The sequence below is a fragment of the Ursus arctos genome, unplaced genomic scaffold (genome assembly GCF_023065955.2).
Source record: "Ursus arctos isolate Adak ecotype North America unplaced genomic scaffold, UrsArc2.0 scaffold_24, whole genome shotgun sequence".
In the NCBI taxonomy this organism is placed as follows: Eukaryota; Metazoa; Chordata; class Mammalia; order Carnivora; family Ursidae; genus Ursus; species Ursus arctos.
Window position 1 is genome coordinate 6601502 of NW_026622919.1, and position 25871 is coordinate 6627372.

Consider the following 25871-nt stretch of genomic DNA (forward strand, 5'->3'; position numbering starts at 1 on the left):
ACAGAGCACTTCCCTTCTGGCAAACTTGAGCCTGGAACCACCGACACCTCTTTTGGCTTCTTGTGGGTTGGGAGGCAGGTGAGCAGGAGACCAGAGCCTTCTGTCCTGCAGCCCAGCTGAAGCCCTGTGTTAGGGAGTGGGGAGCTCTTGAAGTGCTCAGAGGTATAAAGGAGGAGCCCCAGTGCAGACCTTGCTGATGCTCTCCTGCACAGGAGACCTCAGAGGGGCCAAGGGGGGTCCCTGACAGAGTGTCCTGAGGGGAGTGGTCACAGGGCAGCAGCGGGAAAGTCTGCTGGGGTCCAGCTCTTCTCACCTGCCATTGGGGTTGATCATGGGCTGGTTGCTGGTGATGCCCCGGGGAAGTGGAAACGAGGAAGCGTGACTCGCCAGCGTGGGTCTTGCCACAGACTTGGGAAAATCTGTTGGATCCAGTGCTAAACACACAGAGCAGAGCAGGGCTGTGAGAGTGACACAGTGGCTCCCATGGCCTTCTCCACTCCCACCCCCAGGCTGAAGGAGCTTCTGTCTCAGCACCATCACTCAGGCTCATTGGTCCGCCATCGCATCTTTCTGGTTTCTCATCCCAAACATGCTGCTACTTCATTTGCAGAGAAACACCAGTTCCCCATCTGGGAGGCACGTGGGGTGGGGGCTCGGGAGCAACTACGTTCAGCTCAATCTCAGTGACCTGTGTGGCACAGCTGAGCACGTCAGAGCCACCTTCCCACCCCTGGAACTTTCCATCACCAGGCCAGCTCTTCTCTGAGTCTCAGCCTTGCCCGAAGCAGGCTGCGTGCCACCTGCCCTGATGTGCTGTGACCCATGGGCTGGCTGGCCCAGGGTCCCCCGTGTCCTGCAGCCGCCCAGAGCCCGCAGCCCCTGCTGTCCCTTCGGGGCCTTCCTGCCTCCCCGGGGCCTTCCTTACTGCACCAGGCCTGCCAGCGAAGCCTTGTCTGGTTGGAGGGTCCACACTCCAGATCTCTGGCCCCAGTTCCTCCTGCACTCTTGCACACATCCACCCACCCTTGTTGTCTTTTTCCAGTTGATCTCTGGAACATTCTACACCAGCATACCTGTCCACTGCACACATTCGCACAGCAGATTTGCATATGCTGAGTGTGAAGAGCCTTTCTCTGCTTATTAAGTGGGGTAGTGAGTAGTAGAGATGTTACTTCTCTAGTGTCTGTGTGTCTGTGTGTCTGTATGTCTGTATGTCTGTATGTTGGAGAGAAGACTGAGGGGTCCAGAGGTAGACTGTGGGGCGGGGACTACACCTGACTCCCTTTCCAGGCCTGTCTCCAGGGAGGCCCTAGTGTCTCTGGAGCAGCTGCAGTGGAGCCCAGAGTCCCCTCCAAGGCTCAGAGGCAGCGAGAGAGGGGGTCCCTGCGCTCTGGTGGAGTCTGCCTTTCCTTCTCCCAGAAATGGGTTCAGAGTCCCTCCCCTGCTCCTTTGTGCTTATGTTGCCAGAGGAGGGAGGGGAAGAAGGAGGGGCAGGGAGACGGTCTCTTGTCCTGTAGCTGAGACCATCAGGGTCACGGCTTTCTAGCACCTACTGCTCTCCGCACACGTGACAAGCCCCACTCAGCCTGGGGCTGCAAGGGGGTGACGTTACTGGAAAAGGAGGAGCTGCCTTCCCTGGACAAGCCTGTCCTCGCCAAGGCTCTGCTTCTCTGCTCCCCCTGGGGACATCGGATGGAGACATGCAGAGATGTGGAGGCTCACTCTTTCTTCTAGTCTTTCCCAGACTCTTGGTGCCCCCCCACATGCACAAGGGCACACATGTGCAGACATGCACACACAGAAACACACACACGTGTTGTCTCAGGCATGTTAAGAGACGCCTCTCCATCCTTTGGGAAGACAGAGACAGTCCTGACCCCTCTGTGGTTGGTACCAGGGCCCCAGAGCACAGGAGGGAGTAGTGCCTACCTGGGTCGACAATCACGGAAATTTTGTACCCCAGGTCTTCACCGGTTCTCTCAATCCCACACCAGTAGGTGTCTGTATCATCTCGACGGAGCCTCTCTAAGGTCACAGTGAATGAGCGTCGGCTGTGATTGTCCTGGATGGACGCTCGTTCCTTCTTCACCAGTTGGTCTGTCCCAGCGGTTTTTACAAGGATTCTGCAAGAATTCTTGTTCCTCCCGCGGCACCACCACTTCTTGTAGGATTCCCATCCTCGGCCATACCCACAGTTTACCGTCAGTGTCCCCCCCTCTGTGCCTCTCACCGTTCTCTCCTGGCAGATGGAGAAGTGGCCTAGAAGACAGAAACCCAACATTCATGTCATCTTCCTTGAGCCCGGGGCTGGTCTGGTCGCTGCTGGGGCATTGGCACTGCCCTGAAGACCAGCCAGGAGCCTCTGGCCTCTGTCTAATCGCCACATCTGGCCTGTCACTTCATCCTCTGCAGGATGGCTTTAGCTGTGCCCTCTCTTGGATGTTCCCCTTGGGGCTCCTAACTGCCCAATACAGGGGCCCCGCTCACTCACCACCTACTGGTTTCGGATCCCTACATGCCCTCTGCCAACTCCTCTCCCCGGCAGCGCAGAGCCTTCACTGCAGCCCCAGGTGTATTTTTGAATCCCAGAGCTGGTGAGACAGTGTGGCCCTGTTGTATATGGATAGATGTCCCTATGATTTCTGCCGCATAACTGATCACCTGGACCTGCCCATACGTTTGCAGGCAGAGTAAGAAATGTTTTTTTGTGAGACTCCTGTTGTGTGAATGGCCTTGGAACCCTGGTTATTTAAAATATTTTATCTGGGAGCCCCTGGGTGCCTCAGTCGGTTAAGCATCTGCCTTCGGCTCAGGTCATGATCCCAGGGTTGTGGGATCGAGCCCTGAGTCGGGCTCCCTGCTCTGTGGGTCTGCCTCTCCCTCTCCCTCTGCCTTTCCCCCTGCTTGTGCTCTCTCCATCTCCCTCTCTGTCAAAATAAATAAATAAATCTTTTTAAAAAATAAAATATAGTATCTGTCCCCCAGATCAGAACTGGCCCTTCTGTTTTGGAGGCTAAGAGCTGCAAATTTTGCCTCACAACCCCTACTGCTCCAGGCTGGGCTGCCCTCCCCCAACCCCACCCCTGCCCCAGAATGGCATACGGGAGGGGAGGCAGACACACATAGCCCAGGTTCCTTGAAAATATAAAAACATGGGAACATAGAAATGCCCTCACTCCAAACCGCGTGTAAGCAAACACATGTTTAACTTCCAACCCCATCATTTGCCCTTTAAATAGTGCCCTAATGGGGATGGTCAGTGGGAAGTCTCATCCGCAGGGAGGACGCTTGCTGGGGGGTCTCAGTGGGTCTCCAGCCTGGCTGTCCCCCCCGAGGCTCCCACATCTGCTGAGGTTGGATGTTGTAATTACCCAATTTGATGTCACTTGACCTTGTTTTCGTTTTTGCCTACTATGACCTTCATCTGTGTGTAGATTCCTTCCCTCTTCTGTATCTATTAGGTTTCTATACTAATAATTAATAATAATAATGAAGTTTTCTTTCCTTTTCGAAACCAAAACACGGCTGCTGTGAATCTTTTGTTCAGAACGTAATCGGCATAGTCAGCAGGATTCACCACACGCCTTTTCTGTTTGGTCGTGGACACCCCCACGCTGATGTTGACACTCTCGCGTGCGAAGACCTACAGTTTTGCTCACTGGCAAAGCGAGGGTCTAAGCGGGCCGGTCTGTGGGCGCCACGGGAAGGTAAATGCAGCTCGTAGATGCTTTGCAGACTGTAACTGGGCACGACGATGGGTCATCCTTAGCTCGCCGAGGATGGTGTTTGGTCACAGCACACAAGCGGGTGGTGGAGCCTTGTGAGAAGTGCCAGAAGGAAAGACTCAAATTGGAAACGGAGGTGGCCGATGTACAGTCTAAAATGGCTGTGCTCCAATGTCAGACTGTCGTTTTTCTGACCAAGTCCACACCCTCCAGCACGTGGCAGAAAACGCGGCCCTGAGCGTGGCCGAATGTAAATGTAAAAAGAGGAGAGGAACGGTGGCCGCTAAGAAGTGCGCCTAGCCACGGCTTCTGCTGGGCCTGAGTGGGACCCTGACACCTGGGGTGACCATGTCTGGGACCATGATGAGTCAGATACTCACGGGCGCGCTGGTAAGAGGCAAGCTCGCCCCGATCACACTCAGCCTCGGATGGCGTCGCCTGGAGTGGCAAGGGGACCAGCAGGCAGGGGTGAGGGAAGACAGTCTTGAGGACTTTACGTAGCAGGAAGTCAATGATATTTTATCTCCAGCCAGCCAATGAGCAGGGGAGGCCTTATGATCACGGTGAACGCGCCGATGTGATCTGGGCGCTGCGGGCGTCTAGCTTGATGCTGGAGATGCATTTGCGTTTGTGACTGTGTCCCAGGAACCGACCTTGAGAGCCGCGTTTAGAGACTGGAGGCAAGGGCCTCCCGGCAATGACGATAACGGGCAGCCCACGGATGGGACCCCTGTGCTGGAGCTAGCTGTCCACGGACCTGTGACAAATACCCTCCAGAGGACAGAGAAGCCGTGGTATTCTTTAAAAGCCGATGCAAAAATTAGGCGAGGAGGCCATGAAACATGCTGTTTTCTCGGGAGCGGCAGACGCGTTAACGGACCTGCCCCTTACGACTCAAATCAGAAATCGAACAATCAAAACTCCGCCTGCCTAGAAGCCGGTGATCATGACTGCTTCACGAGACCGACGGCCCCACTGATGGCGTGGTGGAGAAGATGACACAGTTAGGTGAATTAGGAGATTGGAGTTTAGCTTCTCGTGATCAATCACAAGGAAAGAAAATTTGGGTCTCCAGGAGAGGCACGTTTCCAGCCCTTCTTAAAGTGGGGTTGGCTCGCGAGAAAATTGGCGGCATTTCCATCCCTGATTTACGGACGATGTGTACAGATAAAGGACTCCCTGTCCAGAAGACCACTGTGAAATGGGAACCCAATCTGGTGAAGGCGCGGGCACCATTGCCTTTACCCTCAGCCCCGTCTCCAGCCTGTTCTCTGACCTCCTGGCCTGAAGGGGAGGCCACGCCCCAGAGCAAGCAAGGGTGTCAGATTAACTCGTCAGGATGAACGACCCCATGTGCCCATGACTATATATCGGAGAAACGGATATACCACTATTGCCTCGGCCCTTGTGGACACTGGGGCAGAGGTCCGTTCAATATATGGAAACCCTAAAGAGTTCAGAAGACAATTCATTACCATTATTGGCCTGGGGCGTGGTGGTGGATACAGGCAGTGCAGACGACACTTACTTTAAAAATAGGGCAATTACCTAAAAGAGATGATAAAATGACAGTACCCGTTCCTGAATACATAATTGTCATCGATATTCTCAAAGGTCTCAAACTGGCTCGAACAGATGGTATATATCAATTTGGAGCACGTGCATTTCAAGGCAAAACCGCACCGGTCATTGTAGGGAAGCTAGTAGACCCCCCTGTGTCTATTCTACGAGCATTTAAAGGAGTGCAAATAAAACAATAGCCCGTTCCCGGTGGACAAGATGATATTAGTAACACTATTTAGGATTACCTTCAAGCAGGTGTATTGATACCTACATCTACTGAGTGGGACAATTCTACTTGGCCTGTGGGGAAAAAAGTGATGGTATTTGGCGAATGACAGTAGATGATAAGCAATTAGACAAAGTTACCCCTCCATTAACTGCTGCCCAGCCAGACATAATTACCTCCATTGAACAGATCCAAGCCTGTGCTGGCACCTGCTACACAGTGACTGATCGAGCAATTGCCTTTTTTTTTTTTTTTTTTACCATCCCTATTCCTCCTGAGTCTTGGAATTGATTTGTCTTCACATGGCAAGGCCGTCAGTTTATATTTACCCGGTTGCCTGAGGGTATAGACATAGCCCCACCATGTCCTAGGGGGACATCTGGCTCAAATTAAGTTGCCCCATCGGAATTCTAATAACTCACTATATAGATGATATTTTAATGCCGGGAGATCATGAGTCACAGGTGCGGGAGGCCTTGGGGTTGATAGTAAATGAAATAAAATGAAAAAGATGGGAGATTATTCTCTTTAAAATACAAGCACAGTGCCAAACAGTTACGTTTTTGGAAATTGTCTGGGATAAAGGAAAAAGAGAGATGTTACCTAAAGCAAAACAGAAAATTATAAACTTTAAATCACCACAAAATAAAAAGGAATCTCAGAAATTCACAGGATTGTTTGGGTTCTGGAAAAACCATATCCCACCTCTGGGACAGATACTAAACCCCCTCTATAAAGTTATTGGAAAGAAGCACCAATTTAATTGTGGGAACAGGCTTTTCAGCAAGTGAAACAGGCTATTCGAGCTGCTTTAGACGTATGGCCCCTTCGACCTGGGCCCTATTGAGCTGCAGGTCTCAGCGGAAGGGGAATATGCTAATTGGAGTTTATGGCAGAAACAAGAGAGTAAGTGGTGCCTTTAGGATTTGGGGCTAGGCAGCTCCCTTCTGGTCGTACCTCTCAGACCCCATTTAAAAAACCGTTCTCAGCATGCTCCCGGGCACTGGCTGACACCGAGCCTGTAGCTGTGAATCGTGGTGTATTAATGAAGCCTCAGATTCCTGTTATGACACGGATTCAGGGAAATCCTACTACTCATAAAATTGGACATGCCCAGGAAGCTAATATAATAAAATGAAAATGGTATAGACAAGATCAGGCTAAGCCTGGCCTAAAAGGAATGTCATACTTGCACGAAGAAATTAATGACGCGGCTTACTAGGTCCAACTGGTCAATATGCTCTAATGGTTTCCCATTAGCCAATTCCCCTATCATGTGGGGGAAGCCGTATGATCCACAGGAAAAGAAAACCTACCGACTATGACCTTCGTCTATGCCTGGATTCCTTTCCTCTTCTGTGTCCGTTAGGTTTCTCTAATAATAATGAAGTTTTCTTTCCTTTTCGAAACCAAAACACGGCTGTTGTGAATCTTTTGTTCAGAATGGGCCCCCTCCCCACGACACTCTGACCCCTACCCACCTAAAATACCTCACCCTCTGGGTGGACACGTGGCACAGAACTCAACATACACACACACTCACGCACACACACACACACACACTCACACAGGTGATTGCTTGTTATTTCACTACACACCTTGTTCTTCTGAGTCTCCATACCTTTGCACAAGCTGTTCCCTCTGCCTGGAATGTTCTCTCTTCTCTGCTTGAAGGAATCAAGCCCTTCTATTCATCCCTCAAGCCTCGGCTCAAACAGTGTCTCTTCTACGGTGTCTCTGGTTCTGCAGCCAGCTCGGTGGCTCCCAGTGTCACCAGAGCCCTTTGTCCCTGTCTCCGTTGTTGCTCTTATGACACTGCAGGATGGTCTGGTCTTTGGCTCATCCAGAGCAGAGACGCCTGCAGGCTGATGTATGGCGTTGAGCAACTCTCCAGAGAGCCTGTCACCCCTGGTTCTGCTGTCTGTCTTCCTCCCTCTACCCTGAGCTCTTCGGAAGAGAGGATCCCGGCTCTAGCTACACGTTAAGACCCGTTGTGCAGGCTTTTAAATGATCCAGATGTCTGAACCCCACCTTGACGGAGTGGGTCTCAGCTGGAGCCTGAGCTTCTGGGCTCCTTCCAAGTTCCTCTGGGATTCGTGCATTTATGCATGTGTGTGTATATGTGTGCATATGCTTCCCTCATCCATCTGTCTATCCATCATCTATCCATCCATCTATCTGCCACGGTTGACCAACAGTGCCCTAGAAAACAGACACCGTTTGTGTTACTTATATCTATTTCCACTCCCCAATACCTAACTTAATACCTGTCAGGCAACAAAACTTTAAAAAAAAATTTTTTTTTAATGAATAAGCGTCTAGATGAGTGAAAGGCTCTGCCATTTCCCCTCGGACAGACCCTGTCTGAGTCCCACCCCAGCCCTGCAGGTGCTCCGTCCTGAAGCCCCCACCCCACTCACCTTGGACGACCAGAAGGAACAGAACCGGGAGTAGCCACATGTCCTGCTGCCTGGGTTGTCTCCCTGGTGCTTGGCTGATGCCCGCTGCCCTCCAGGGACTGGAACTGAGCTCCGAGGCAAACTGTCTTCTACTTCTCTAAATTAATCTTTTTTTGATTTCTCTCATCTACTTCCCTTTTTTTTTCTTCAGTTACTTCCTAATTTCATTAATTAGGAGAAAAGCAGTGCGGTCCTTTGGGAGCGTATGGCTGATGTGATGAGGTGTGCTCTGTCCTCGCACTGGCCCCTCGTCTCAGCATCCCCTGGGTCTGTCCCTGATGACCTTGTCTCCGGGGAGGGTCTCTGCCCCACCCTGTAGCACCACCTCCAGTCTCTGCACACCTACTTCCTGCCTCCCCCAGGCCCACGTCTTGACTTCCATTGGCTACTGGCGTCTTTGTAGAGCTGTCCACCCTGTGAGCAGCTCAGATGTGCTCAAAATGCAATTTCTTGTCATCTTCATTCCTAAAGTCAATCCGTTCCAACACCTGGTCCATGGGCCCAGGGCCTCCTTCTCCACCTGCCTCCACCAGACTAGCCTTCCTAAGACAAAGCCCATGGGGTCTCCTTCCTGACACCTGCTACCCTCAGAAGGCGTGAGACAGATTAATAGGATAGACTCAAATTTAACAGCATACATGCAGGGACTGCACACGGACATGGCAGTTGGCATAATGGCAGGCCAACGTCATCCTGAATTAAGAGAAGAGGGTAAGGGTTTGGGACTTCAAAGGGGAGGAACACAATTCAAGGAAGATGAAAACGAGCAATTGTTTCGCAGACAAATGTTTGCTCTGCCATGTAGTTGGGTTAGTCAGAGAAAACTTAAATTTAAAGTCCTCTGACGTTTCTCACAATAGAAGTTGTGCTGGTAGCATGTTTCTTCCCACTGAACTGGTTTCATCCAATTATTCCTGACAGTAGGTGGGGGTGGCAAACTCATTTCAGAAGCGGTGACCCGGGTGTATTCACAACGTGAGGCTAATGGAGTAGGTCATCGGGTATTAAATAAGAGGCGTTAACATGGAATCGAAAGGAAAACGATGGTTAATGACTGGACCAGATGTTAAGCCAGCTCCCGAGTTCCGAGGGCAGCCGGGGGAGCAGACTTGTAGATGTCAACCTGAAGCGGCTTCAGGGAGAGGGGGGGCAGGTTGTGGCAATGAGACAGAACCTCCGGGTCTCTAGATGAAGCGTCGCTGGTGATCTGAGAGGCCCACTGAGCAACTGGCACGAAGCTGGTCTGTGTGTGAGCTATTGTGCTGATTTCTCTGAAGTGTACGTCGAGTTCAGGAAAAAGGGCAGTTTTCATTCTTCATGATTCCAAGTCGGGAAGGTGGGAGAAAACTCAAAATCTTAGCGTGGAGACTCGTAGTCGGGCGGTGGAAGGCACTAGAAGGACCTAGTCCCGTTTATAATGATTAGTGTTAAAATCTATTATGTACAAAGATGTGCTATTGAAACATGTTTTCTCTCTGTATTCACCCTCATTATTGCCAAAGATAACCACGTCAACACTAATGTGTTTGCAAAATAAGTCGACTTTCCAAGGAAACGTAGTCAATTATTTACGTAAGTGCAACCAGAATGATGATTGACTCTTTAAAACCTGCTTTGCTAGGACTGCCTGTCCCTCACCTGTCAACGCTTCCCATGTAACATAACGTACCGACTGAGCCTAAATAGCTCGACTGCTCACAAAATCTCTTCCAGTGTCATGTTCCACGGGCCCTTTGGAACACCTCAGACTGTGGTCGAAAGACTTTGTTTTAGAATTTGATTTTGGGAATTGTGTCACAAAATATCAAAATGATTTGAATGTTGATTGAATAGGATCACACATCATTACGAAACAATATCTAATGATCCTTTTAACCAAAGCGACAACAAAAGATACTCAAGGCGAACACAGAAGGTTACATCGTTGTGAGAAAATGTAACTCCCTGCAGATTAAGACTCTGTGTTCTTAAGTAAGCGAAGACCTGATAAACACAGGAAATTATTTTGGCAACGAGAATCGTGGTTTTTTAGGCAGATAACTTAGGTGATAAAGAAAAAGTTATACTTAAAATGTCTTATGGAGAATGGACCAATAGTTCAAGAAAACTCTGTGCTCTTCACAAAAAGAAAACAAAAACTTTGCACCAGTGAACTTTTGATGTTAAAACTCCTTTAGTTATTTAAATGTATCATAATCTTAGCCAGTATTGACCACACATAACATTTCTTTTCAAAGATCCTCTCTTCCTAAACCTTCTAGAACTTTCTTTTTTACGTTTAGATTTTGTCCTAAATGTTTCCTCTTGAAATAACCGGTCTCACATTAGGACAAACTTATTTACTTTTCCCTCAACAAATATGTCTTTTTCTTCTTCATACTTGTTCTTACCAACAGCACATACCCTATTCTCTTCACGTACGGAGTTGTTTCCCTTGTTATTTCTAGCAGTTTTAACGCGGCTTCTCAGAACTCTTTAACGCTTTGAAACCTTAGTTTCTAGTGAAAACTCAATAGTAGGCAACTGTGAGCTCGGTCACAGCAGAATTTTTTAGATTGACAAATTGATGAATATATTTTATGATTTAGAAACAAGTTATTTTTCATCATACAATCCTTCAATAAAGCATGAAAAATTTTTAACAGACCCAAATTTATCTTTAGTTTCTCTGTTCATTATTTTATCTTATTTACATCTGTTTAATTTACCTATTTTTTAACAATTATGCCCAGACTGCCCCTAAAACTTCACGAGGCATTAGGTAAAATCAACTGTTTGCTAAGGTTTCTTTTTCTCCTGGTCACATTTGCAACGGAGATTCCATGAACTTATCTGACTTGGAGTAAACACAAGCAGAATAAAAGCTTTATATTTAATGCCGGCAACTACAAAGGCATATCTATTTTAAGTAAACCAACAACCTTAAATTAGCTTTAGTGCCGAATATTTTCCCAGCTGATAGGAACCTGAACACGTGTTTGGGTGAGTTTTTACCTTCCTGAGTTTAGAATGCCCAATGCTTAGGAGCGCCTGCCTTCCAGCTAACGAAATGGAGCGCGTTTGCAAATTAGTTTTAGCAATACCTCCCGTTGGTAGACGAACTATCTCACATGTACACTATACGTGGACACACACACACACACACACACAATACACACACAGGATGCACACAAAATCTTAATTTTGTTTCTACTACTATTTGGGAAGAAGATAGTACAGGCCCAATATTTGAATACTTCCCTCTATTTTTTTTTTGTTTCTTTATTTGTTTTAATGAAAAAATTTTCCCTAAAGTTCCCATATCAAAAAAATGGTTCTTAGGCCTTAGAAAAGATAGAAGGAAACAAATGTGTATCACAAAGGCATGGAAAGAGGCTCTCACTTTTCTCCAAGGTGGATATTTGGAGCGTCTCTGCCTGTTACTAGAGGACCTGGAGCCTGGAAGAGGAGTCCTGCCAGCAGCCTGCATTTTAAAAGGGCCTCTTTCCCTCTTTTTTTTTTTTCTTCTTCAGTCTCAGCAGATTGTGGGCTGTGTTTACATTTCAAAGACATGAGAAGATTTATCATTTCAAGGGTCAGAGAAAGAATGTAAAATTTTTTTTTCCTGGAATTTCAGGGTAATTACTATTTAAAATTTACCATATATATATTTTTTAAAAGTAAGAATATTTTTCTTCCAATATCCTGATCTTGAATAATATGCATAAACATTCTGAGAGGACTAGGCAAGTTTGGAGGTTGAGAGAGCTAAGTGGGCTCTAACTTGTTTCTCAAGCCACAGTTCTCCTTTCGTAGAGATTTCTACAATAAGGACAGTTGTTCCTCATTCCCCAAAGGTCTGGATTACAGCCTGGATATCAAGCCACTGCCCTGTCTTGTTAACTAAATTTGCTTCTTCGTATCAGGGAGAATTTACCTAAAATGGAAACCAAAAGATTTATGCCTTTGTGAAGTCTGTCTAAAGGCTTTTAACAAGAGCCCTTTTTCTGGATACACAGTGTAAGTCTGAATATGGGCCTTCAGCTGACCGTTTGTGGGAGGACACAGAAGAAATTTGGTCATTTGTTTGCTCTGTGAAGAGAGGGTTGTAAATATAGTCCAAGAATCTTTGTAATTCTTCTCTAAATTTGGTTGGAGCTTTTGGAAGCAGAGGTAAAAGGGCGTTATAATTTCAAAGCTCTGCTGCTGTCCTGGGACACGAATTTTTTGTGCCGGGAGGTCTAGGATACACGTGCAAACACATCGTGTAAGAATTCCTGAGGCCGGCAGGGCCTGAGTACAGAGCCCTGGAGGGTAGGACAAAGGGAGCCCTGTGGCCAGTCCCCGGTGCTCTCGTGAAATTCACTTTCTGGCTTTCCACATGGATAGGAGCAACCTGGATCCTTTGAACCTAGAGATCAGGCCAGAGTGAGCTGTCAATCTTGTAGGGAAAGGGAAGTCAAGACAGGCACGTGCAGCCAGACTTTAAGAAAGGGAAACACAACAAACAAAGAAAAAAAAGAGACAAACCAGAAACCAGCTCTCACCTCCAGAGAAGAAGTGGATGCTTCCCAGGGGGGAGGTGGGTGGGGACTGTGTGGAATAGGGGAAGGGCATGAAGAGTCCACTTACTGTGATGAGTACTGAGTAACGTATAGAAGTAAAAACGACAACAACAACTATAATACCAGTGAAAAACGCAATGAGACTAAAACAAGGGAGAGACAAAGGGGAATTTACACTCGATGGGGACATTTATTTTTGTCTTAAAGTTGAACTTCTATCTCATCAAAGGAGTCCTTAAGGTTAGTCATGATACTAAAAGGACCATTGAGAGCCCTTCATAAAATATATATATTTTCAAAATATAGCCAGTTTAAAGGAGTCATCATGTGGCCATTAATGAGTAGGCTCTATTACTAACAACTCAAACCAATAAGCCTTTTTAGGACTTAGCCCAGGACACAACAGGTGTCCAGAGAGGGCATGGAGGATGCAGCCTCCATGATCCAGAAGCTTACTCCCCACATTACCCTAAGAAAGCAAAGACTTCAATGCACAGTTAGTAAGGGTGGTGTAGTGGAAACGGCATCTTCAGTCTCCCATGAAAATGTGAGATGCCTCCACTCACAGACCTCTCACCTGTGACATCACGTAAGTGCTTCTGGAATGGGACTTTCCAGCACTAACAAGCAATGAGGGTTGAGACCACAAGGGTTCTCATGGGCTGGAACCTCTCATGACAAACACCCTTGAGAACTGGCACAACCTGACAGAGAGAAAGAGACTTGTATGCCAGTCTATTTGGCTGGCCTCCAAGGTGTACCCCAGGAAGTGCACCGTGTGGATGGTGGAGACCAAAGAGAATATTCTTAGTGAAGAGCCAAACTCTTAGGACATAGAAGAGAACAAAAGGAAAAATCTACCAGGTTTATCTAAACCTTGGGTCTCTTGGAGCCAAAATAACACCACGGGGTTGGGGACTGTGGATTGTACAAAGTATATCTTGTTGCATGGAGGTTTCTTTGAGGCTGGTGGGTGACTAGTGGTCCGCCTACCCCATTCCATGACCAGCTCATCCTATCACGGGAATCCGCTTGAGGTGATGAGCAATCTAAAGGGTTTTAAGGGATCCACTTGTGTCCCCTAAATTTGCAACTTTGCTTCCAAGTTGTCTCTTAGCAACACATGACACACAACATACATGACACAGACCAAGGAAAACAGGGACTATCTCTGGGAAGAAATGGTTCAGTACTCGAAGACTACTCAACCAAATTGAACCAAAGAGTCGCTAAGCCCAAGGGAATAGTTCCACACTATTTTCTCCTGCTCATCTAAATTGAGAAAGAGAGAAAATAGACTCTGATCACTCTCGTTCCATCGGCCTGTGCAGCTAGCCATTCTGGGAGGTTGACGCGGTGAGAAATCTTACCTTCTACCGGCTCTCTGTCAGATGTCCCAAGGATGTCTCAGCTGCAGCAGTGTCAGGGGTGAGCGGTGTCCAGCTAGTTAAAGTATCCTGCTGACTACACCAAGTGTCAGGGAGCAAGAATGTGTCATCGCATTCTTGGGGGGCAAGAGTACCTGTCCCCTCAAGGTCCTAGCTGGACCAAGAATCAAATTGACATGAGACAGATTAACAGGAGAAAATCAAATTTTATAGTATACGGGTGGGGAATCCACACAGACATGGCAGTCAGGTGTAATGGGGTACATATGTCATCCTGGTTAAAAGACGGGGGTACGGGTTTGGGACTCCAAAGGGAAGGAAAGTAATTCACAGGACGATGAAAATCAGTAAATGTTTGGTAGACAAATATTTCCCCCGCCATGTAGTTGAGCTCTTCAGATAAGATTTATCCCTGGGAATAACCCTCATTCTGCAAAGATCTTGCCCTCGAGATTCCTCTCTGTAGTTAAGGGAGGAGCAGAAGTGTCTCTGGAGCCCGCAGGGTCTCAAAGGCCGTTAGCTCAGAATAATCTCCATGCCCAAGTGGCCCATCTTGGGGGGGCCTGTCTTCAGCCCCTAGACCTCTGTTTGTGTTCACTTGTGAGGGCTGAGCCTTCTCCTACGATTGGGGGTCTCAGTGAACGCTGGGTCTTCAATTTATGAAGGACTTATGAAGCCAGGAATTTATGACGGGGTGGGGGCAGGATCTCTGGTCTCCACTCAAACTTTTCTCTCCCACCCTGTCTTTCTCGAGTTTTACTGAGGTGTAATTTGATAAAATAAACTGCACCCACTTCAAGTACATAGTTTGTAAAGTTTCTCTTCCTGTTTTTACTACACCTCAAATTTTACATGCGGTACAATTTTGTGCTGTGTTTAGTTCTGTGTTCAAGGCACACATCATTTCAGGGAACCACCATCGCACATACAAAGCAATGCTATCACCCCCCCCCCCGCGAATGGTCTTTAGCTATGACTTCCGTTTCTCTAATGGCAGGCAGTCCAGCTGGTGAGGTTAGGACCTCAAGTGCTGATGTGGCTTCTGTGGACTGTGGTTCCCACGTGCGCTGCCTCAGCTTTCTGGAGCCTCGCAGGTGCTCCTCGGATGTGCCGCACGTGCGCCCTCCAGTGGCCAGTCTGCGTCTGGGACGATCTTCCCCAAGCTCTCAAAGTGGGTGCTCTCTCCAGGGACTGATCTGGTGTGCACAGCAGGGGCGGGATCCTGGGAGGTCTCGGGTCCGTCTCTTCAGGGGCTTCCTCTTCTCCACCCCCCAACACCACTCCCAGCTTTCAGAGCCTCCACCTCCTGCCTTCCTGGTCCTTTGGCTGGGAAGCTTGGTAAGCTGAGGCTTTTGTGTCCCAATCTGCTGCGTACTTCCTGTGACTGGGTTTGCTTCCAGGGCTAAGCAGAGAGAGGACAAAGAGAGAGAAGAGGCAGTGGTAGTTCCCCCCCAGGTTCTGGGACCCTAACTCTTCTGGGCAGCAGGGATGCTCTTCCTTCTGAGTTCTGGCTTTCGGACCCCAGCGGCTGCAGGTGGAATTGCAGCTTCTGTCTTGAGGCTTGCTGGGGATCTGGTGGGAGGGAAAGAAAACACAAACACCAAGAAAACTCCTGGAATCTGACCCCCTCTACCCTAGGACTTGTTTTCTCTGCTCAGCCTGAGCTCTTTGGGTCCCCGCTGAGCGTGCGCTTTCAGGCTGTGAGCCGCAGGGTTCATGCTCAGGCAGGAGGACAGAGGAGGAAACATAAGCAGAAAACTCCCAGCTGCACTGCTCCTGTACTTGGTCTGCTTTCCTTCCCCAGTCTCCTGCTAGGGTTCATTTTGCAGGATGCTCGGGTAGCTGCTCCACATAATGTGTCTGGGTTCTTAGCTGCAGTCGGGGGAGAGGTCTGTGCAGCGTGATGACGTCATCTCACCCAAACTGGAAGCCTGCAGCACAGATGTGCAAGAGCAAAAAGCTGGAAAGAGGGTCAATGGCCAAGAAAACAGGAGTAGTTAATTACGCTACAGCCACATAATGGAACACTAAGGCTGCTATTTAAATTATTAAGTAAGCACAGGCGTGGCGGTTTGGAGAGATTTCATGGTAACATTTAAAACCTTTTTATTGGAGTATAAAATACACACAGAGCATCAGAAGTGCACAGCTCAATACGTTTGTACAAATAAAACCACGCCCACGAACCAGCACCTGGATCAAGAATCAAACACTCCCATCCCCCAGGAGGTTCTTTAACTTCATAAAATATGTGGGGAAACCAAGGCAGCTAGAGAGGATGCTGGAGGCCACCTTTGGTCCTCTTCATTCTGGAATTTAGAAAACCCCTCCGCTCGCTCCTGTGAAAGCAGGAAGGGACGGAAGCTCAAAGAATCTGGGACACTCGGACACCTGTTTCACATGCTTGCTGCCCCCACATAGTCAGAGCCCCGTCAGCTACGTCCTGGCTCATTCTCCATTACAGTCCGAGAACCAACAATGATCAGTCCTTGAGGCATGTTTGGGATATAAAAGAGAAGGACTAAAACAGACCAGACTAAATCAGCACATGGCCACACAGTGAGGAGAGTTTTGAAAATTACAGCAAGCAGAGAACAAAAAAGGAGCTTTTGAAATGAAACTATAATTCCTAGGACACCTGCGTGACTCAGTCAGTTATGCGTCTGTCTTCGGCTCAGGTCGTGATCCCAGGGTCTTGGGATCGAGTCCCACATCGGGCTCTCTGCTCAGCTGGGAGTCTGTTTCTCCCTCTTACTTTCCCTCTGTGTTCTCCATCTCTCTCTTTCTCTCTTAAATAAATTAATAAAATCTTTAAAAAATGTAATTCCTAAACTAAACATTTCATCCAAAGATTGGAAGAGAAAGTGAAAACACAAAACAAAACAAAATCCTTCCAAAAGGTAGAACCAAACTCAAAAATGTGGAAAACATAAAAGAAAAAAGGAGACAAAAGAACTGACTCAGAGAGGAGAGGGAAAGCGGACAGAGGACAGAGGGAGGAGAGGACATGTGAAGAAAGAGGGAAGCCCTGTGAGAAAGTTCCTTAAGAGGGCGTTAGCATAAGCAGTTTGGGCTGGGAAGTGGCCCTAGTCCACAGTCAGGGGAAATACGTCGAGAGGTGGCGGAGGAAGTGTCTAGGGCAAAATGAAGCTGATGGGAAAAGGCCACTTCTCCTTCCTGAAAATCTCCCCATGGCACTTCTGTCTTAGAGGGACTCAGGAATACAGGGGGAAGTCTAAGAGGGAGGGGCCTGAGGGCCAGGATCAGGGCTGCACCAGGGCCCAGGGCAGGAGGGGCGGTCTGCGATGCACCCAGGTGGGTGGCCCAGAAGGAGACTTAGGATGGGACTGTGTGCCCAGCAAGGCTGGGTGTGAGCCCTGAGCCCTGCATTCTTCCCCACGTGCAAATCCAATGTGTCTCCATCACTTCCTTGGACCCACACTCTGAGGGTCGGGTGTCTGAGCCCTGCTGCACTGTGTGCCCTGGTTTGCTGGCTGCTGGCTTCACAGCTCCTCACATATCCTGGTAAAGTGACACACTAGCCAGTGGGACACTTTGCTTCCCCAAATCATTGAGACAAATCGTGTCAGCCATAGGCTCCCAAAGGATGGCACTGCCTTTCTCCTAATTAAATAAATTAGGAAGTAACTGAAGAAAAATATTAAGGGAAGTAGATGAGAGAAACTATAAAAGAACGATTTAGAGAAATAGAAGGCATTTTGCCTCTGAGCTCAGTTCCAGGCCCTGGAGGGCAGAGGGCATCAGCCGAGCACCAGGGAGACAACCCAGGCAGGCAGGACATGTGGCTGCTCTTGGTTCTGTTCCTTCCCATTGTCCAAGGTGAGTGGGGCGGGGGCTTCAGGACGGAGCACCTGCGAGGCCGGCGCGGCACTCAGACAGGGTCTGTCCCAGGGGAAATTGCAGGGCCTTTTACTCATCCAGAGACTGACTTATTTAAAAAAAAATCTTTAAAGTTTTTACTACTTGACAGGTACTAAATAAGGTGTTGGAGGAAAAAAAAAATAAAAATAAAGAGCACAGTGTCTGTTTTCTAAGGCACTGTTTGTTATCCCTGGCAGATAGATGGATAGACAGATGATGGATGGATGGATGGATGGATGGATGGATGGATGAGGGAAGCATATGCACACATATACACACACATGCATAAATGCACGAATTCCAGAGGAACTTGGAAGGAGCCCAGAATCTCAGGCTCCAGCTGAGACCCACTCCGTCAAGGTGGGGTTCAGACATCTGGATCATTTAAAAGCCTGCACAACGGGTCTCGACGTGTAGCTAGAGCCGGGATCCTCTCTTCCGAAGAGCTCAGGGTAGAAGGAGGAAGACAGGCAGCAGAACCAGGGGTGACAGGCTCTCTGAAGAGCTGCTCAACCCCATACATCAGCCTGCCTGAGTCCCTGCTCTGTATGAGAGAAACACCAGACAGTTGTCCACTGTCGTCAGCACAACGACCGAGACTTACTGAGTGGTGTCACCGGGGAGGGAAGACCAGAGATTAGAAGGTGTCTGTTTCTGGGCTGGATGGCAAATCTTTGGAGGCAGCTGGTGCTTGAGGCTCAGAGAAGACAGTAGTAAGACAGGACAATTTGGCAGCCCCAGCTCTGTCGCTTCTCATCCTCTGGAACCACAGGGCTCGGGCAAGAAGCAGACAGTGTCTCCTCTGGGAAGGAGGTCATCATGGGAAACAAAAAGACCGCATTTACTCATCCACTCACTTCATCATAGGGGCAGAGGTAAAACAGTCTGGATGAGAGATTGGCATGCAGAGCATTTATTGGGAAAACGTTCATGTTACTATATTCTTTTCTTTAGTTTTTGTAAAAAATTTTTCAAAATTTTAGAGACAGAGAAAGAGCGAAAGAGCGAGAGAGGGTGAGTGAGAAGGAGGGGCAGAGGGAGAGATCTCAAACAGATTCCATGCTGAGTACGAAACCAGAAGTGGGGCTAGATCTCAGGACCCCGAGAACATGACCTGAGTTGAAATCAAGAGTTGGACACAGAACTGACTGAGCCACTCAGGCGCCCTGCGAGCCACTATTTTCTTAATTTGGAAGTTCATGTGGATAAAGGATTACATATGCATAGGAGTCATAAGCGCAAAATACCACAGACTGAGAAGCTTGAGCTATAGAAATTTCTTTTCTCACAGTTCTGAAGGCTGAGGTGTCCAAGCTCCAAGTGCAGGGTGATTCAGTTCGTGATGAAAGTGCTCTTTCTGGTTTTCAGGCAGTCCCCTTCTCATGGTGACCTCCACCTTTTGCATGGGGAACGACAGACAGAGGGAGTGAGAGACAGAGACAGAGATAGAGACAGAGAGAAGGAAAGAGAGAGAAGCTCTCTGGTGTCTTTTCTTATGAGAGCACCGATCCCATCCTGAGCTCTCCATCACGATCTCCTCTAGCCCTAATGCCCACCCAAAGGCCCCATGTTCACATACCGTCCCATTAGAGCTTAGGACGTCAACACAGGAATTGTGGGGAAACACAAACATTCAGTCCTCGACAATATAGGGGCAGAATTGGTCAAGGGGAGAATGGTGCAGGCTCATCTATTGACATTGACGTCACTACCACCCCTTCTAAGTCCTCTTCTGCATCACCGAGCAAAACCTGGGAATCACCATTCCTCCAGTCACCTTCCTTGTATGGGTTGGACTTTGTCCATGGAAGCACCTGCCAGAGATTTAGAAAAGGGGGGAGAGCAGCCTTACGCTCTGGGGTCAGCTGACATGTGCATTGGAGGACGAGAGATTCAAGGTGGCTCCCTGCTTCGCTCTTGGGAACCCTTACTCTGCTGGTGAAGGCTGAAGATAATTGGTTGGAGTTTCTCAGAGAATTTTCAGAATCACAGCAGCGTCTTATGGGCTCTTGAGAAAGCCCATCCCGGAACTTCTGCTGTGAACACAGTGTCAGCTTCCCTCACCATGAATCAATACAGACACTTGTACATAACTGCTCATAGCAACATCATTCACTGGGCCAAAATGTCGAAACAACCCATAATTCATCAGCTGATGAGCGGATGAGCTAAACGTGCCCGTCCCTACCATGGGCTGAAGGGTCCACACATCCCACCTACACACATGAGCCTTAACACGTTATACTAACTGACCGAAGCCAACAGAAAGGCTAAGACTGTAGGATTCAGTTTATATGCAGTGTCCAGAATAGAGAAATGTTTGGTCCGAATGTAGATTAGTGGTTGCCAAGGCTTCAGGGGAGAGGGAAGTGGGGAATGACAAGGGGTACAGCGTTTCTTTCTGCAGTGACCAAATGTTCTGGAATTAGAGGTGATGGTGGCACAGCTTTGTGAATAGGCTAAAAACCATTGAAGTATACACTTGAAATTCATGATATGTGCCTTATCTATCTCAATTTGTAAAGTCAAGGAAGGTAAATTCTTTGCCTTTCACACGCTTTGATTCATTTTGAGAAGGAGAAAATTATCCCTGTCTTTAACTTAGCAAATCGGTAAGAGCGCAAGTGGTAATCTGGAGGGAAGAAGAGGAATAAATCTATACATATGAGAAATTAGTAACTTTGGAGATAAAAACAGAAACACTTACAAACTAATTTCAAAAGTGGTTTAATGAGTAAAAAACGTGCAGGAGGAGAGTAGAAACAGGAGGAGGACGTCCTGCAGCAGGTGTAATCCACGCAAATCACACGCATGTGGTCAGAACGTGTAACTAAAACAGATACGAACATTTTAGTTATAAAGGATACTTTCTAATTGCAGGACTTCATGCAAATACACACTCCATGAAACAGGACTTTCTGGGAAAACAAAATAAAAATAGAACAGATTCAAGAACCAACAAAGAGCTTGAATAGTCAATATTCAGGGGAAAACAATTTCCAGAAACCAAAGAATTTGCCCCAATAATGAATTTTCCAGACAGTTTTGTAGATAATTTCTTAGGATTCTAAAGACAGAGAAATCTCTTTGCTTAATTTATGTGCTGATCTCAGCACGTGGAAAAGATGGAAATCTGCCAGATTATTTGTGTGAAAGGAGCATCACTAATATCAAACCTCAGCAGAGAGCACAGAGAAAATTCCAGAAAAGAGCTTTCCTTCGGACTATAGAGCTGGAGCTGAGTATTGACAGTCAGGGTCAGCGGGCAGGCAGGGTTTCTGTGGTCACCCTCTACTGAGAAGTTAATAACTTAGGGGGAAAAAAACAGTTTTCTAATGAACCAGTGTTTCCAAGTTGAGAGGTTCCAAACAAAATCCGGATTCCTGGCTACTCTAGAAAAATGAAAAGATCTGAAACCACAGAGCCCCCAGCTTGCATGAGGACAATGGGCTGAAGTGGACCGGGGCCATGCCTTCCCTTGGGTCATTTGCTCTCCAGATGACGTTGGCCATGGGGACGGGGAGGGGTGGATTATCAGAAGCTGTCATTGCTCAGTGTGGACGTTTTTGTTTCTCTGAGATGTACAGCTGTGCTCTTCGGTGATTTCTGTGGTGGCTTTGACCCAGTGGAGTTTTGAAGGAAAAAAGTCTGTCTTGTGGAAGGTGTATTCCTTCTTTGACTGTTACTCAACTCATCAGGCTCTTGGGTTTATTGGGGCTATTTGTGATGTAGGAGGCTGTGGCTCTGCCCTCGGGGGTGGGGTGGGGTTTGACAGGCACATGGGTTTGTGTTTTCAGGCTCATCTGCCCTCGTAGCAGTGTCCGATGCAGTGAGTGGCCCAGCGCGGGGCTCACTGACCGTGCAGTGTCGCTATGAACCCGGGTGGGAGACCCACAGTAAGTGGTGGTGTCGAGAAGTTGAGTCGTCAAAATGCTATATCCTCGTTCGAACCAATGGATCAGAGCAGGAAGTGAAGGGTGACCGAGTGTCCATCAAGGACGATCAGAAATTGCGCACGTTCACTGTGACCATGGAGAAGCTCAGGTGGGACGATGCAGACAGTTACTGGTGTGGGATTGAGAGAAGTGGAACTGACCTTGGGGTCGAAGTTAAAGTGACCATTGACCCAGGTAAGAGTATGTGTGTGTGTGGAGTGTCTCTTCAGGACCTGCTCTGTGATGGTCCCTGAGGTTCCTCTCCAGTGATTTAAGTGTCACTCAGAGTGAACTGTCACACAGGGGGGCTGAGTCCTGGGTGCTCCCAGAACCCCAACTGACCCCTTGGGTTGGGAGGGACAGGGCTTTTCTTAGTTTTTTTCATGGCTCCCGACACCTCCTCCAGGACGGGATCCAGCCTTTCTGGGAATGCGTTTCTCTGTACAGAGTGCAGTGCCTGAGTCTATTGTCCATAGGGACCAAGGTGATGCAGTCCATGGACTAAAGGGACCTTCTTCTGTGGAATCCAGAGAACCCAATTCCTGCCACTGCTTTCCTGGACCTCTGGTGTCCACGTGTCCCTACTCGTTCTGGAGTTTAGAGCTGGGACTTCACAGCGGCTATTTCCACCCCCTGTTCCATACCCAGTCCCAGAGGGAAGAGGTCCAGCGCAGTGGGGGTGCTGTGGTTGATTCCTGAGGTCCGAAGAGGCCTCCCCAGTCAAAGGGCTGTTTAATTCTATCAAAGACTTTTGTCTGCATCTGTGAGATGATCACATGATTTTTCTCCTTGACTCTGTTAATGTGGCATGTTATGCTTACTGATTTTCTCATGTTCAAACAATTTTGCATTCTTGGGATAAATCCAACGTGGTGATGATGTATTATCTTGCCTTTATATCCCAGGACTCAACTTGCTGATTTTTTGCTGCAGACTTTGGCATTTATATTTATGGGTGATTTTTCCTATAATATTTCTTTTTTGCAGTGTCCTTGTCAGGTTTTGGCAGCAAGAGTATGCTAGTCTCATTAAACGGATTTGGGATTGTATCCTCTTTTCCTATGTCCTGGAATTTTTTTTGTGTAAGAAGACATTCTTTCTTCCTCGAATGATTAGTGGATATCTCCATGGAAGCTCTATGGGTCTGGAGGTTTCTTTTGGAGAGGTTTTATCTCATTCATTCATTCATTCATTCATTCATTCATTCAAAGTAAGCTCTACACCCAAGAAGGGGCTTGAACTCTTTACCTTGAGATCAAGAGTCATGCTCTCTGCCCACTGAGTCAGCCAGGAGCTCCTTGGAGAGGTTTTTAAATAATCAATTTGATTCTTTTAAATAGTTGTATGTTGATTCAGGTTTTCTGTTTCTTTTTGTGCCTCTCTGAGCACATCACGTTATTTTTGCTTTAAATTTGTTCATTCCACCTAATGTTTCAAATTTATTGGCATAAACTTGTTTTGATATCCTCTTATTATCCTACTCCCTTATTACTTTTCCTTCTTTTTAATATGCTCAGGATATTGTGTGATGTGCCTTTTTTCATCCTGGTATTGATTATTTAGACCTCTCCTTTCATCACAAATATCTTGCTAGGGTTCTGTTTTGCTTAAAAACCAATTGTTGGGTTTTTTGATATTCTCTATTTTATATTTCTTCTCTAATTCACTAACTTTTTCTTTTCTTCATCATTTCCTTCCTTCTCCTTCCACCCGCAAGTGACCGCGCAGTGTCACTATGGCCCAGGGTGGGAGCCCTATGTGAAGTCGTGGTGTCCGGATGCTGATTTGAATAGCTGCGCCATCGTCGTTCTAACCACCGGATCACGGTTGAGGAAGAGCAAGCTGTCCATCAATCAGAGAAAGCACACATTCTCCATGGCGATGTGGGGCGAGTAAAACAACTTTTGAGAACAAGCAGCTGTTGTTTTGATGAGTTGCTGCCCAGATGTTTTATAGTACGGCAACCCTGCTCACACCCGCAATCCAGAACTTAGAGAAGGACCCCAAACTTAGAAGTCCTCCATTATTTCCTGCTTTGCTTTTCCTGGAGCACATTTCAAAATAACCACTTGGAGTTGAGCCCATGAAAAACCAGTCCTCTCTGTCTTGACCACCCTAAAAGTAACAGGACCTGCCACCCTGCTCTCAGTCTCCTGCTCGCTCCTGGTCTGGGGTGGAGGGCTGCCCTTCCCAGGTTCACGGGGTGCCTCTCCCCTGGATCTGTATGCAATAAATTCTGTGACGCTCCTTCCTTTGTGTGGGTGTATTGAAACTGTGCCTTCCATTAAAACGACCCTGGGTGTTTCAGGTCCCCGAAGTGGGAGCTTGGCTGTTGAGGGAGCTCGCTGCCGACCCATGTGGGTGGCTTGTGTCTCCTCATTCAGCGGGTGGTGATGGGCGTATTCTTAGCTCAGTAACCAGCTCTGGCTTCTACACGCACCACGGAGGAGCTCAGGCATGGGATGCAGACACGTCCTGGGGTGGGATGAGGAGCCCAGAGCTGACCGTGGGTCCAAGCTAACCTGACCAGTGTCGCAGGGAAGCACTCTTCCCTCGTGTACTGCAGGCCATCTCCTTGGCAAGAGGGAGCTAGTGAAATTCTGAGCAGATTCACCAACTTTTATATTCATGCAGGATTTTTAGAAAAGAAAAATTTTAAAGTACACAGAATGTAAAGTGAAATGGTGTGGTCTGTCTTCTACCCTAGTCCCTTCCCCAAGGTAAGATCTGTAACCAGTGTGTGTCTGTGTGTGTGTGTGTGTGTGTGTGTGTGTGTGTGTGTGTGTGTGATGTGGAGAAATGCTATGCATCTAAAGCATACATATGTGTATTTATTTTTCCCTCCTTCAAAGAAAGACATCACATATTGTTCTGCAGTTTGCCTATTTTCACTGAATGTATTTTGAAAATCATTCCATATTAGTCTATAGATTTTTGTTTTTAACGGCTTCACTATATTCCATAATATCTACGTATCATGATTTGTTTAATTTTTTCACTTGTGATAAACATTTTGGTAGTTTTGGGTCTTGCAACTACATGCAACTGTGTACCGAATCTCTGCACACGTGGCTTGCTGCCCAATTACGGAGAGATCTGCAGTGTACATTCCTATTAAAATAGGTGTGTTACTAGTCAGTGCATGTTTCCAATTTTGATGGATCTCACCAAAAAGGTTGTAAACATTTCTACCCTTGTCTGACTGTGTAGATAAACAATCAGCCCCCACCCCCAACATTGGGTGTTGTCAATTTTTTGTCTCTACACTCTGATGGGCAGACTTGGCGTGTTGCCTGCACGTGACCTGGGCCCCAGGCAGAGGAGAGTGCTGTAGGGGACGGGGGTGAAGGAGGGAGGAAGGAGTAGCGATGGGCACCAAGCAGAGAGCCACCAGGTAGGTGATGCTGGGTGGGCCGAGAACCAACAGGACACCTGCCCTCGGGGCAGGGGGACGTTCCAGGCCACCACCTGCTCCAGCTTGCAGACCCTCCCAGCCACCTCCCTCCCCACACTCGTCTTTGGCACATTCAAAAAGGGAGTAGCACCTTCAAGAGCTTATAGGGGAAAAGAAAAGAAAGAATAGCACAAAGCAAATAAAGTGCATTCACCATGAGAGGAAATGCCCAAAGAAACAGAAAAAACCTCTCATATAAATAGCTCTACTCAGTCTCAAGGACATGACAGAGAACAGAACAAACCTAGAGATGTACAGTGCAGTGCGAAATAGGGTGATGAAAAGCAGACCTTGGGAAAGAGAAGGAGCAGAAGAGAAAGATAGGACGTTGCCGGGAAGGAGCAAAGAAGGGAAGGAACCACAAAACCCAACGATAAACGTGCATGAAAGCTCACAGAAGTGGTGTCTTGGGGAAACTGCATGAAGTGACATTGTATGAACCCAATATAAAAAGTGTGGAGAGGCAGACATGGGGACAGGAGTCAGAGAGGTGATGCCACAACTGTATGGTGGCTGTTTTCTTGGAGGAGAATAGAGAAGCCGAAAGTAAGCATAACTGAACTGAATCAGACACTAATCGGAAATAAGGAGATCTTTCACACTGTAATTGAGAGCCCACATGGTGACCCGGGAAAGGACTATACCAGTGATCCACACCATAATATTAGGAAGTTACAGAACCCGGGGGATAAGGA

The 25871-nt window shown here is 47.6% G+C and overlaps 1 protein-coding gene across 1 annotated transcript; it reads left to right on the top strand.

Annotated features, from left to right (window-relative positions):
* The first annotated feature begins 17641 nt into the window (after window positions 1-17641).
* LOC125283226 (CMRF35-like molecule 5) lies at window positions 17642-23963 on the top strand. Its single transcript, XM_057318148.1, has 3 exons — window positions 17642-17745; window positions 21585-21917; window positions 23440-23963. Exons 1-3 carry the CDS (start codon window positions 17706-17708, stop codon window positions 23616-23618), a joined length of 552 nt encoding a protein of 183 aa, XP_057174131.1. The 5' UTR covers window positions 17642-17705; the 3' UTR covers window positions 23619-23963.
* The last annotated feature ends 1908 nt before the right edge of the window (window positions 23964-25871 follow it).